Here is a 12,326-nt window from a genome sequence, read left to right on the forward strand (position 1 = left end):
TGCATTTGGTGTCTAAAAAAAAAAAATAATTCTGTGTAGAGCCTCCAAAGGAGAACTTGGCATCATTAGTTAACCCCGTCCAGGTATCTGACCGGTGAATAGCAGTTTGAAAGGAAATTCTGAAGTGTTTCTATCAGGTCTGTCATTATTGACATTGTTAATAAAGTTACACAAGGAAAAAAAAAAGTGTCTAGGTGATGTTGTTAATAAAGTTAGCTAAGAAAAAAAACACATGATATTATCAAGACTTTTGTTTTGTAACAAACTTTATTAACAGCATGACAGAAACAAGCAGTCTATATCTAAACTTACAGCAAATTAGTCGTAATAATCCCAATTAAAGTTATTACTCCACCATTAGTGCTGCCTGGTTCTCCCATGATGAGTCTTGTGCTACGGCGTGTAACCCTGTTGCTGACTAAATGCCAAGGGTCACACAATATATGCCCACCCAATGTTCATTTTGTCCCATGACATGTCCAGGTGTCACCGGACCGACACCATGTTTAGTCCCATTTATTTGAATGGACATTGTGTAGCAGTGCTGCAGCACAGGTCCCGTCCTTTTGATAGGAGCAGTTGTGGATTGGTCATCAATAGTCTGTGCTTATACAACCCCTCTAAGCTGCAATACCAAACACCACCAGTGAACAAGAGGGGCGCTGCTTCTGTGAGGGGGAAGTCTTGAACAGTGCTTGTAAGTAAGCAATTACTTCTACATATGTGTTGTAGGTAACTGGATCTTAAAATAAATTATTTGCCAATTCCAGAGTTGATCTCATGATTTCTCAGATTACCTAATATTCACCAACAGGGGGCAGGCCGGGGTCACACTTCATTCACTCGCACAGGCCCAAGTTCGGTCTAATAAAATGATTTAATTCCTGTCCTGTGGGATGACATGGAAGAACCCTGTTCTCAGGTCACTTATTTCTTCTCTTTTTCAGCTCTCTCCTTAGCTTTGTTTGCTCCATGTACAGTGTGGTACCCGCCATGATACCAAACAGCACAATGACTACTTTTCACAGTTTGTTCAAACGACCTGAGCTGATGTTATTATTGATACCATTGTTGCAATGTTGCAGCGACCAAAAAACGTAATTCTGGCATTTTTATTTTTTTTTCCTTATTACGCCGTTTACCGATTGAAATAATTTACTATATATTTTGATAGACTGGACACTTGTGAATGCAGCAATATTAAATATGTGGGTTGCTCATTATTTTAAATTGGGCAGAAGGGGCGTGACTTAAACTTGCGGGTTTTTTTAATATTTTTTTTTTTTAAAAATCACTTTTTACTTTATTTCATGGTCTCCTTATGAGACTTGAAGCTGTGACCGTGCGATTGCTTAGGCTATGTATAGCAGAAATCATGACCTATGAACACTGACAACGAGCTGGTGTTTGTAGGAGTATCGTAATGTGAGGCAAGGGGTCTTCTGCAGATCCCCGGATGTCATGACAGCCCATCGGTGCCCCATGATCACGTGATAGGCGTGCTGATGACCGGCCAGAATGATACACTTTTATGGCCTGTCAGTGACTTTAACTGGTTAACAGCCGTGGGTGGAGCACCGATCCACCCACAGCTGTTAAATGCACGACAGCTGATTGTCATGTGTGGGGAAAGGTGCAGGCTCAGCTTCGGAGCCCGCATCAAAGTCAGGGCTTATCAGTTTAAGAGAACCTCTCATGACGAAAATGGTCTCTGATCTGCAGGTGGGATGTTGCGTAGCAGGGAGAATTAATCACATTTTTGTGGGAAAATTTCCAGTAAAACTTGGATTCTATTAATTGAAATCCCTGGTGTTTGGATGCATAGGAGTCCAGTGATTGAGTCTTACCTGTATGCTTGTATATGCGTAGATTGCTGTCAGTCACCAGTAGGACCGCCCACTGGACTCCTATGTATACAAACAGTAGAGATTTCAATAAATAAAATAAACCTTAAATTGACTCTTTTCCCACAAAACTATATATCCTTCTGCTCAGCTTTTCCTCTTTACCACGTTGTCCACAGATCGGGCTGCATGTACAACAGGACAAGTTCCCTTTAGATCGTAAAGTCCTTCTAAGTACAAAGAACTTGGCAATTGACTTTTTATTACACATTTGAAGAACGGAGGGATTTTTCATTTACCGTAATTGATTTCTGTTCACCGATTACTTTACTGCCTACTGGAACAATCTAGTTGCAGAGATCGAATGTGTGCAATGCTTATAGACTATAGGCTCTGAATCCAGCCCGATCGCACTGGTAGCCCCCGATCTGGCCGGCTTCAGTGTGGTAGCCCCAGATCTGACCACCTTCAGTGTGGTAGCCCCCGATCTGGCCGCCTTCAGTGTGGTAGCCCCCGATCTGGCCGGCTTCAGTGTGGTAGCCCCAGATCTGGCCGGCTTCAGTGTGGTAGCCCCAGATCTGACCACCTTCAGTGTGGTAGCCCCCGATCTGGCCGGCTTCAGTGTGGTAGCCCCCCCCGATCTGGCCGGCTTCAGTGTGGTAGCCCCCCGATCTGGCCGGCTTCAGTGTGGTAGCCCCCCGATCTGGCCGGCTTCAGTGTGGTAGCCCCCCGATCTGGCCGACTTCAGTGTGGTAGCCCCCGATCTGACCACCTTCAGTGTGGTAGCCCCCGATCTGGCCGGCTTCAGTGTGGTAACTCCCGATGTGGCCGTCTTCAGTGTGGTTGCCCTCCTCTGATCCAGCAGAGAACAGCGATGCAGCTAGTCCAAACTGTCAGTCTAGCATGAGCCCACCACACCTGACCAGCAGAAGGACTGGGAAGCAGTACGTTTGTGCTGAAGATGTGAAACCGCCTTTAATACAGGAATATTGAAATATGGTTTTAGGACTGTGAAGTAGACGGAAAGAACAGAGGTTCCCATCAGGGGCAATTATGCTATACAGCATGTGTATTTTATGATTGCATCAACCCATCTCTCTGGTGGCAAGTAATTAGATCCAAATGGAACAGTCTTCTGCTGGACCTTTGGGGCCTATTATTTTGTTAGAACCTTTGCCCACTGGAGACTCCCCTCTGGTTCGCTACTCTGACCTCGAGTGCTACACACCAATGCAGGCGGCCCTCGATAAGAGGCAGTTTTATTACCATTGCTGTAAAAGTAATGTGGTTTTCCACTACTGATATTGATAACCTATCCGCAGGATTGCTCGGCGGGGATTCGATGTTTGGCACCCTCACCGATCAGCCATTACTGGCTCCAGCAGAGGCCCAATGTAAGGTGTGCATGGAGCGGATCACTACAGCTGTCACCTGGTTTAGTGACTGCTGCACATCCCCGCTACTTTAGATTTGCTCCAAATCATGCGTCGTATGCAAAAAATAAAAATTGATAACTCCAATGATTTTTTTTTTAACGTTTTTCGAGCACACCGAAGAACTCAAGTGTGCTCAGAAAACACCTTATGTGAACACGTTCGCTCATCAATTGTGAAATTATGTCCAATGAATTGTTTCCTCAGGCATGATGGAGGATGTCCAAAAATGTCTATCTGGTAATATTCCTGTACGTTCCAGCTTATTCACCAATGACAGAATACACAACCTGGACGGTGAATTTCGACCTCCAAACTTCTTTAGAAGCTCACTTGATCAAAGCCCGCTCCTCCAAACTGCATCTGTAGATTGTGAAATAAAGAAGGAATTCGACAAGAGTGAAATGCAAGCACCACACAAACTACCGACGTGCAGCAAGTCTCTCTCGTGGAGATGACAAGTCAGCGAGACCACTAGTCATGAGGACTTTTCTCATCGCTGTGGTTTATTGCATGCTCACTTCTGAACCAAACTATGTTCAGTCCAAATTTCAGTAGTATGGTCAGCTGTTTCTTTTTAGAAGTTAAAACAATTTTTCCGGGTAAAGTAGAGAGTGAATCACTGTACACTGCTAAAAAAAAAAAAAGAAGGAAACACTAAAATCCCACATCCTAGATATCACTGAACTAAATATTCCAGTTGCAAAACTTTATTCATTACATAGTGGAATGTCTTAAAGAATAAAACATAAAAATAATCAATGTAAATCAAAATTAATATCCCATGGAGGTCTGGATTTGGAATGCTGATCAAAATCAAAATGGAAAATCAAATTACAGGCGGATCCAACCTCCATGGAAGTGCCTCAAGAAAAGGAAAAGATGCTAAGTAGTGTGTGTGGCCTCCACATGCCTGTATGACCTCCCTACAACGCCTGGGCATGTTCCTGATGAGGGGGCAGATGTTCTCCTGAGGGATCTCCTCCCAGACCTGGATTAAAGCATCAGTCAATTCCTGCACAGTCTGTGGTGCATTGAATTCAGGTCTGGGGAATGGACAGGCTAGTCCATAGCATAAATGCCTCAATCATGTAGGAACTGCAGACAACCTTCAGCCACGAGGCCTAGCATTGTCATGCATCAGAAGTACTGATGGGTGAGTAGCATTGTTGCTGGGGTCTCCCCGAGCATGCTCAGGTGATCTCCGAGTATTTTGGCATGCTCGGAGATTTAGTTTTCGTCGTCTCAGCTGCATGATTTGCGACTTGTAGACAGACTGAATACATGTGTGAATTCCCTAACAAACAGGCATTCCACACATGTATTCAAGCTGTCTAGCAGTCGCAAATCATGCAGCTGAGGCGAGGAAAACAATCTCTGAGCACGCCAAAATACTTGGAGACCACCCGAGCATGCTTGAGAAAACCAGAGCAACGAGTATACTCGCTCATCACTAATCAGAAAGAACCCCGGCCCAGTACACATGCATATGGTCTCACAATGTGTCTGAGGATCTCATCCCCTAATGGTAGTCAGGCTAGCACATGAAGTGCTGTGCGGCCCTCCAAGAAATGCCTCCCTACACCATTACTGACCCACTGCCAAACCGGTGATGCTGTAGGATGTTGCAGGCAGCAGAACATTCTCCACGGCATCTCCACACACTACACATGTGCGAACCTGTTCTCATCTGAGAAGAATAGAGTTAAGCGAATTTTTCAAAATTCGGTTCCGATTACAATCGGCGGCGAATTTCATTGGGAGTAGAAATGAAGAAATATGTTTGGAATTGATCATCACCCAGGAATAGCAAGATGGCAGCAATAGAGAAAGCCTTCAGCGGGCCTCCTGCTGTCATTGTAACCCATCAGTCTCCCTGCGATCACGTTGTGGGGAGTCAATGAGCATGCGCACTAGCGATTTTCATTAGCACAAAGCCACAGTTAGTGATTGACAGCTGCATTTAAATACTGAAATAGCAGCGATAAAGGCTTCTTACAAGCAGATGCCGGCTATGTATTACTGTCCGTATCTGCCCTGTATGGAGAAGGCTGTAAACGGGACACGTGCTGGTGAGAACACATCGGCTATGTGCACACAATGATCTATTACTGATTGTTCTGGGCATACAGTAAATGCCATATGCCTGCCTAAACAGGCCATTAAACGACTGTCGGTACAAACATGATTTACAGCAGCCTGTATTCTGCAAAACAAAACATTAGAAACTGTTGCTGAATGACAAAAAAAAGAAAGACCAAGCCGGTTTGAACAATATACGCCTTTAATTATATTCCAAGAAAGGTAACAGTATTTGCAATTCTCCCCCCTCCCCCCTAATTATTCTGGATTTTGAGTTATATACTCAGAAAAGATACAGAATCCTTCATGCAAAGAATCGGGTTTACATTTTTGCACATAATCTATGGAATATACAACTGTACAATATTTACATTTTAAAATTAAATTTCAATGCAAATAGAAACATTCTGGATTTACTAAAAAATAAATAAAAGACTAAATACCCAACATAAACTCCAGGGTAAGAGCGGCCTATAGACCGCTCCATAGCACAAGTAGATATACGTATAAATGGATTTGCCGAAACGGAGAATGATTCTGGAAAATATAAATGTTGCATTGTAAAAGCACAAATTGCTTCCACGACCTAAAAAAGTTCTTCATTTTTCTTCTGAACACAAGATTTAGGCCAGCTAAATCCTGGATGTAATTTTTTTTTTTTTTTTGTATTATTATTTCTTTATATTTTTTAGCGATTTGTATACTCTTAGAAGGAATGAAAATGTGAAGCAAATGCTGCTCAGTGCAAGAAAAGTAACAAAAGTCACTGCAAATACTAGTCACAGTAGGGTCATATGTATGCACAGCAGGCGCAGGCACCGTCCGCTAGACACCCCTCTCCGAAATGCAAACTTTACCCTTCCTCTTTGGATTCCAAATATATATATATATATATATATCACAAACTACTGAACGTGGAGCGAATGTCCGTCCTGAACTAGGTCTACATGGTCAGCTTGAATGGACATCAAGCAATTTAACAGAAAAATGTAGGAGCACGAAAAATCACTGAAGGGGCCCTAATACAATAATGTGTACTAGAAAACCTAGATATGTGATTACAAAGCCAGTGATGGTCGTCCAGTCAGCTATGATGGCATAAAATGGGTTCAAAGAATCACTACTCATGTAGGCAACAAGGGCACTTACACAGATGTAGCAGCCAAGACTTAAAGATGTATTCCAATCTCCAAGATCCTACCCCAATAGGTAGTAGGTGTAATAATAATATTATAATATTAACAAATAATTCCAATTAGAAATTTAGTATAGTTCTTCAGCTTCGCTATGTCGTTTACCCCATGTGCAAAGCAGCTTAGGCATCCATGGTTACTTCAACACACAGTGACAGTTGGTTGTTTGTGCTCGTAACCATGGATACCTAAGCTACTGCAATGCCCTACAAATGGGGTAAACGATATAGTGAATCAGAAGAACTATACTGCATTTGCTAATATTATTAGATCGTCTACATATTGGGATAGGATCTTAGAGATGGGAATATTCCCCTCTGGGGAAGCAAGTCACAAGCAACGGGGCGTCAAAAGACCGGGACAAGCCTATAACGGAGGCCTATCTTATGGCCGGCGCAAGATGCAAGTTATCTGCAGTGAGCCTCAGTAAGAAACTCTTTACATATGGTACCCGCATTAAACCACCACATTTTTGATACAATAACCCTGGACAGATCGGCTTGGTCAGATAATGGGTTTTTCACAGCAAATGATGAAGGCACTTGCCACTTCCAGATCTGCTGATGCCTTCACATAGGTCAATGTCAGACCTGGATTGTTCAGATCCATCAGCGGAAAGCGATGAACATCCGCCTATTACGGTGACCAAGTGGGTCAGGTTGGGGAGTCCATTAGATTGTCACTACCACCCAACTAACATACCGTACAGAACAGAGGGCGGCACAGTGTACGGAGAGCAACGTCCTCCTACTGAGCAGAGGCCACACATTTCGGCCGCTCTTACACTCGGGATGCATAATACTGTTGTTCCTTCATTTTCCCACTGCCTAGAACATAAAACATGCCATCTCTCCAAGCCTCATTTTTGGTTGAGTACTTTAACAGGTTGTAATAAAAAACTAAACGGCAAACCTTTTTCCTCAAACACCACTAATAGCCATAGTTTAACACCACAGAAGTGAACGGAGCTGTGATTTCTTGGTAGATCATCTTTTCTTTATCAGTGATCTGCCGTTAGAATCCAAACATCCCTTTACTTGGGATCTCCTTCCTTCCTCCCTCGGGATGGCAGACCCGTTTCCTTCCAGTTTCTTTTTTTTTCTTTTACTGTTGAATATATCCCGACACATCAATCCACATAGTATTGACCAAGTGGAAACGCAAATTGCCCCATTTACATAGGACACCAAGTACAAATAATCAAAAACATTTTAAAACTACTTTTATAAGTACAAGTAATAACTCCACAGTCCCTAGAGAGGAATCCGGGACCTCCGTCAACGAGGATCTATTGTGTTGTACATGTCTATAGTATATGGAAACAATTGGGAGAGTAACACACATTGCCGTCAGTAACACCGCCTCGTTATTGGGGTCTAGGACTTACAATGGAGTTTGGTCATTTAGATACATAATTGAACATATAGGTTGAGTCTGCGGCCTAAAACCTTGTGGGGGGGGGGAAGGAGGTCATATATGAACCACTTAAAGGAACTGGGTAAGAGTCAGACGGCCGTATAAATCAGACAGAGATGGGAACGCAGTGTACGGACTGGCCGGCGGCTCTACCCACCTGCACAGAAATACATGAAGAGGTCACGTGCGAGTTGAGATAGCCGCCGGCCAGTCCGTGCACTACGATCCGATCCCCGTCCGACTTACATACACTTAGGTAGAAGTAGGTTGATGGGTAAATAAACAATGACCATATGATTTTCGGGTGAATGATGGTTACGCGGATGTAGTCGCACACATTTCAGTCCATGTTGGCCCCTATATGTTCACTGACCTGGTGGATGATCTTTCTAGGATTGTTCTTTCACAGAATTATAGCCAGCAATTATTGGATGGAAATCTGGAAACGGAGATAATTTCTTAGCAGATGATAACGATTTGTCATCGGTCGGCTAAATTGTTACGTTTCATTAATGAATGAACATTTTGGTTTTGCCGAGCTCTAGGCCAATGTGTGCGGCCACCTTTAGTTTTCACTTTGCTGACTGATCGGCCTATTTACTGACATATATAGCATGGCGATCTTCTCTAATACCGAGCTTGCAAAGAGATTCCACACCATGCCCAACTTTATATAAAGTTTATGAAAAATAATTTCACACGTACGCAACCCAATCCATTGGGCTAATGAAGCATCTGCAGGCATTGGTGACCAAATAATTCAGTGTAAGATGGATGAACGGCAGACAAGTATCTGGACTATGTCCCACCATATACTGGTGCCCAAATATATAACATTGACACTTCACGACAGAATGAGGGCGTCCCTTTAAATTCCCAGTGGACGTCTATAGCTGCTCACTATGTGTGTCAGGGTAACGTCACACATGCAGAGAACTGGATGAAATGTGTGCCCAGGTTACCATACCTTCTATTGAATATTTAACCCTTTACATATATACAGTGTACACACACGTCACCATGTAAAGCACTTTCTATATATCTGAGGAAGGGGCTAGGCCAGGAAACGGCTTGTACAGAACACTTGTAAGGCCATTATCTGATTTCAAGCACCATCTCCTAGAGGAGGTTCGTTAACAATCTCAGGTTCTAGCACGATTTTGGGGTTAAGAAGAGGTGCCAGGTGGAATTAGGCACAAGTAGTAAAAAATGATGGTTTAATGTGGCCAAAATATTCCCATTGAAAATGCAATAACAGCCCCCTCCTCCCTTCCCCACAAAACAGAATGGCTCCTATTATGGATAGCTGGCATGTAATACTACATTTGACCTGTAGTGGCCACTGTAGTCCCACTGATAACAGCTGATCAGACACCTGGCGATCAATTGATTATTGACCTGACAAGGTAAGGTCTTCATCGAGCAAAGCCCTAAAGGCCAGCAGTCATGTCCAGCACTGGTTTGGAGGAGCATAGGCCAATATTACATTCTTTGGATGCCCATGTATGTCAAATGGTACTTTGTAATGATTTGCAGGTAAAATGGGAATATCTGATTTATCTCTAAGGCCCCAATATGAAGGATATATATATATATATATATATATATATATATATATACACACACACACACATACATACATACACACACACACCCATTAAATCTCTTCATTCCACATAAAGCCCCCCCCCCCCCCCCCACACACACACACAAACACAGGCAGAATAAAACAAAATAGTTCTACATGTAACTATGTCCACCCATGGAACTAAAATGCATGGCTCTCCTGGATCTGTGCTCATTTCCGGTGGCTTTACTGGCAAAAGTCATCTCTTGTTTTTTACTTTTTTTTTGCTGCAAAAATAAACTATTATTTTATAGACAAAATTCACAACGTAACAATATAAACCACCTGTATCCACACAATTGAAGAAACGTTGCATAAAGTCAACCACATATACCATTACATCAGGGACAGCTTAGTGGTTGAGGTCCTGTGTGAGTGGGTGGGTACCTTCACCTCCACACCACAGGTGGGTCCTTCCCTCCACCTCCACACCACAGGCGGGTCCTTCCCTCCACCTCCACACCACAAGCGGGTCCTTCCCTCCACCTCCACACCACAGGAGGGTCGTCCCTCCACCTCCACACCACAGGAGGGATGTCCCTCCACGTCCACACCACAGCAGGGATGTCCCTCCATCTCCACACCACAGGAGGGTTGTCCCTCCACCTCTCCACACCACAGGAGGGTCGTCCCTCCATGTCCACACTACAGGAGGGTCGTCCCTCCATCTCCACACTACAGAGGTGGGTCGTCTCTCCATCTCCACACCACGGGCAACATACCCAATGGCTCAATCGGCAAGGAAAAAAAAAGGCCTTTGAAACATTGGGGTCACAGATTTTGGCTGCTTAAGGCATAATTCCTAATGTTTTCGTGGCTGCAGTGGGATACACACCGCACTGTGTGATCATGCATGGATGGAGGGATGCACTCGTCCTCTTGGTCATCAGCTGGAGGCGCTCTATACAACAATACTGTCTTGCTCCAGAGCAGGCACAATTGTGTAATACCCCCGCTGTTAATTATATGTAGCGTCAATATATATGTAACGTATATATAAAATAGAAAGACTGTACAGATGACAAGTTAGCTTATATTCAATATTCAGTGGCTATTTGGAGATTATCCGGATGTGAAATGAACCAAATTTCCAAAGCCAGTTTCAGTAGGCTTGTCCTTTGCTTCGGGGAACAATGAGGGAATGCACCGATGTCAGCAGCTTATGGGATAGCCATGGCCTGCTGGAGCAATGCTATGCTTGCACCGCGCCTAGTCTGAGCGTTTACTACCTTCTACATAGCTGCCATGTTAGAAAAGGAAGGGGAACGTGAAATTAGACATGTATGCACTCTGGGTATGGACATAGTGTTGTGTGCCAGGAGCTATTTACATCACCATGAAGGCGTCATCAAGTTTACAATGGTCGGACGCCCAAAGTAAAAGGAAATAAATACAAAAACTGTGGGGAATCTGGATAGCACAGTGCTGAGATTCGCAGTGGATACCAGTATGGTTGACTTTCCCACTGGAAGGAGCGTGTCTTGTGGTGCCCGTCAAGGCATTTTAAGTCCAGGTTTAAGATTGGTCCTTTAACTCGTACCAGGAGTGACGCTACCATCGTCATCACGTAGGTTATTTCTTATTAGCGATTCTCCTCTTCCTTGTCGCAAGCATGTCATAGAAGGGATCTTTACTAATACTTGCTCTATAGGAAGACAGAACAAAAACACATTAGGGGAAAACACACCACAGATTAACGCTAATTATTAAATTAGCCCCCCACACCTGGCATAACCTAGCATCGTTCTGTAGTGAGCGCCACGTGAGCTCGGTATTATTGGGCAATCTACGCTATTGGGTATGTTCTCGCAGGGCGGACATGCTGCAGATCTGCGTCCTGAAATGCAGGCAGAAAATGCACACTGTAGTACCAAATCACTAAATGAGCTTTAGGCAGAGGTGGAAAAGATGCTGCAAAGTAAGAAAGCTTTCAAAAGTTATTAAGTGAAACAGAAACAGCAGTGTAGGAGGCTTAAAACGGAGTAAGGAACAGCCAAACCATTACAAAGGTGAGGTTGTGGAAGACAGTTTCATATCAAAGGTCATACACCATGGAGAGACTGAGCACAGCAACAAGACACAAGGTAGTTCTACTGCATCAGCAAGGTCTCTCCCAGGCAAAGATGTCTAAGATGGCTGAGGTTTCAACATGTGCCGTTCAAGGGATGAGCAATGTTGAGGACCGTAGATGCAATGGTCAGCCAAGGAATAATACACTCTCTGCCACTGCTCGATACAAACTCTTCTAAGGCACAAATACGTGGCTGAGGAGGACAGTGGACCGAGATCTGGGCACCAAACTATCATCCATCACTTATTCAGAGGACCGGTGATAAATGCCTATGGCTGAAATGTCCCATAGTAAAACAAGAGCTGAGCGAGTCCCAGTAATGCTGCAATTTTACTTTTGATGAAAAATCATGAACAATAAAACTAAAGCTTTAAAATGAAGAGCAGTTATATAGAAGTCCGGTATATACCGTAGGTCAAGTTAGTAGTGCTCTAATCCAAGTAGATTTGTACCTGATGAGCACAATTAATGATAGACCAAGTTGGTGCTTGATTAAAGGCTTTTATATGGGCTAACTGGGCAGAGGCACTGGTCAATACAGCACACCTTCTGTTTACGTGGCGAGATGTGCCGCTCACGACTACTTCTTACAGTGCATTTACACTGCAGGATTATCGGGAATGAGCAGTGTAAATAGGATGCCAATCACACGAACAAGCA

The 12,326-nt window shown here is 43.7% G+C and overlaps 1 protein-coding gene across 1 annotated transcript in view; it reads right to left on the reverse strand.

Annotated features, from left to right (window-relative positions):
* Positions 1-7,757: 7,757 nt before the first annotated feature.
* The window catches only part of LOC143785923 (cytohesin-3), a 118,313-nt gene continuing 113,744 nt past the window's right edge, over positions 7,758-12,326 (reverse strand). Inside the window, exon 13 of the mRNA XM_077275067.1 lies at positions 7,758-11,240. Within this exon, the coding sequence (XP_077131182.1) occupies positions 11,168-11,240 (73 nt within the window). The 3' untranslated portion in view covers positions 7,758-11,167. The remainder of the gene's footprint in view (positions 11,241-12,326) is intronic.

Source organism: Ranitomeya variabilis, chromosome 7, assembly GCF_051348905.1.
Source record: "Ranitomeya variabilis isolate aRanVar5 chromosome 7, aRanVar5.hap1, whole genome shotgun sequence".
Lineage (NCBI taxonomy): Eukaryota > Metazoa > Chordata > Amphibia > Anura > Dendrobatidae > Ranitomeya > Ranitomeya variabilis.